The 1,950-nt window shown below is 35.7% G+C and overlaps 1 protein-coding gene across 1 annotated transcript; it reads right to left on the bottom strand.

The window, feature by feature from the left end:
* Positions 1–339: 339 nt before the first annotated feature.
* On the bottom strand, positions 340–1,433 carry LOC119080770. Its single transcript, XM_037189336.1, has 2 exons — positions 1,427–1,433; positions 340–1,364 (listed from the first exon to the last, which is right to left on the bottom strand). Exon 2 carries the CDS (start codon positions 1,338–1,340, stop codon positions 522–524), a length of 819 nt encoding a protein of 272 aa, XP_037045231.1. The 5' UTR covers positions 1,341–1,364; positions 1,427–1,433; the 3' UTR covers positions 340–521.
* Between the last annotated feature and the right edge of the window lie 517 nt (positions 1,434–1,950).

Genomic DNA, 1,950 nt, shown 5'->3' with positions numbered 1-1,950 from the left:
TAGACGGTAAATTTATCAACAGTTTTACTAACGAATCTGCTACTTCATTTGATAGAAGTATTTTAAAGAAGTTGATTTACAATCTTTTACTTAATTTTTTGCTATGTAAGACTGCCTCAGCCAAAGCTTGTCGTTTATTCTTGAAGCTGATATCGAGAAGAGATGATAGTCGTTGACGGCCAAAAATTTAAACTTAACTTCAATGTGTCTTTATTTTGAAATTTTATTTTATTTTTCTTCTGACAAATGTCTTGTCTCACTCACCCATACTTGTCTAATTTTTGAATAACCTACAATTACATTATATTATATTGTAGAGAACTAAGGGCTTCGTATCGCTTGCACATCCCTGTCAACTATCATCATTTTACCCCACATTGAGGTTATCACTGAAACACTCTATTATTATACATAATTCGGCATTGGGTAGAGTTCATCGCTTATTCTTGTCATCGCTGCCGTTAACATGTAAAAAATAAAATTCTAGGTATACTATACCTGGTATAGTCTAACTCTAACGGTTATAATTTTATAACAAACGGATCCTCAGTAAACAATTCAGTTGGCGCTTTGTCTGCGTTTTGCTCCATTCTCGTCAAAGCAACTGCTAGAGATTGTGGAAGGAAAGGTTTATATCGAAGTGATTCCTTATCCAAATTTTCTAAAAACTGTTTAGAATCCTCGACAAAAGCTCTAATAGTCTCGAAACGAATGTAGCTGAACAAGGCTCGACTTTCGGCATCACTAAGTCCATTAACTTTGAACGAAGCACGGCAAAATACACCCCATAAAATGCATGCATCAGCATCAATGTAACAGGCGACGTCTGTTGGTGTTTGAAGTTTGAATTTTTTAAACGAATATAAAACTGCTCCCACTCTACTGTTTCCAGTTGAAACCAATTCAATGAATCCAAATGTTCCATAAATGATCTGTCCATCTTCTCGAACTTGAACAGCCTCCAGTATCGTCCGAAAATTTTCTTTCTTGAATATATAGCCAATGTTTGCAGATGTTTCAGAAGAGACAAGGTTGGATGTTGCCCACACATTTACAACTTCCTTCAACTTATCCAATGAGACATCAACTATGACTCCAGATTTGCCAACTTCTTCAAAATTTAGTTCCTCGTTGGCACAGTAAAACCGAATACCAGATGCTACGTCTACGGTCGGTGGTAGTGTAAACTCGGTAAAATATGAAACAAATGTTTTTGTAGCCCAGAGGTTGATTGCTTTGCTAACTGAAATAGATTCATCGTCAGCAAGGCTGGGAAAGATGTTGTTCGTTATTGCGGCAAATGATAGCAGTGGACCGATCCAGAATGCACTTGCCACCATAATTGTTGATAGAATTGGAAAAACCTGCAGTAAATTTGGTATATTTGGATTTAAAATAACCAAAATTGTTTCAATTAATGACCTACCTGTATACGTTCTAGTTTAGTATGAGTAAGCTGTTGTAAGTCAGTTGTATTTATATTGTGCCACTACCATTACCATTAATGATACTAAAAACCTATTTTGCTGAAAAAATCTTGTTTTTCAAGTTAAGTTAGTTTACGAAAGATAAAGGTTCAGTGACTGAATGATGAGGTTTTGCGTACTCACTTATCGAATTTGATGGACGCCGAAGACCTACTAGGAAATTATTTCTGTTCTAATAAGAGAGAGGTACCTAGATTCTAATCTGCTCTTACTTTGCAGTGTATGTGATAGCTTACAATATTATTGTCATTGGGGTAAAATGTTAAGTTAATATTCGATTTCAGCATGGACTTATTTCAGTCTATCTACGATACTAAGGTATGACATTTTCCGCTTGGATAAAGCTAAAAAAACAGACAAAAATTGTGCAGCGTCAGGTTTTTGTCCTCACCGAGACGTCAACTGTTTGAAACTCGCGGAAAAAAGGCGTTGTATAAACATTACCAATTACCACAAACTTACG

The sequence above is a fragment of the Bradysia coprophila genome, unplaced genomic scaffold (genome assembly GCF_014529535.1).
Source record: "Bradysia coprophila strain Holo2 unplaced genomic scaffold, BU_Bcop_v1 contig_350, whole genome shotgun sequence".
Classification (NCBI taxonomy): Eukaryota; Metazoa; Arthropoda; class Insecta; order Diptera; family Sciaridae; genus Bradysia; species Bradysia coprophila.
This window is presented reverse-complemented; position numbering and strand designations above follow the sequence as displayed.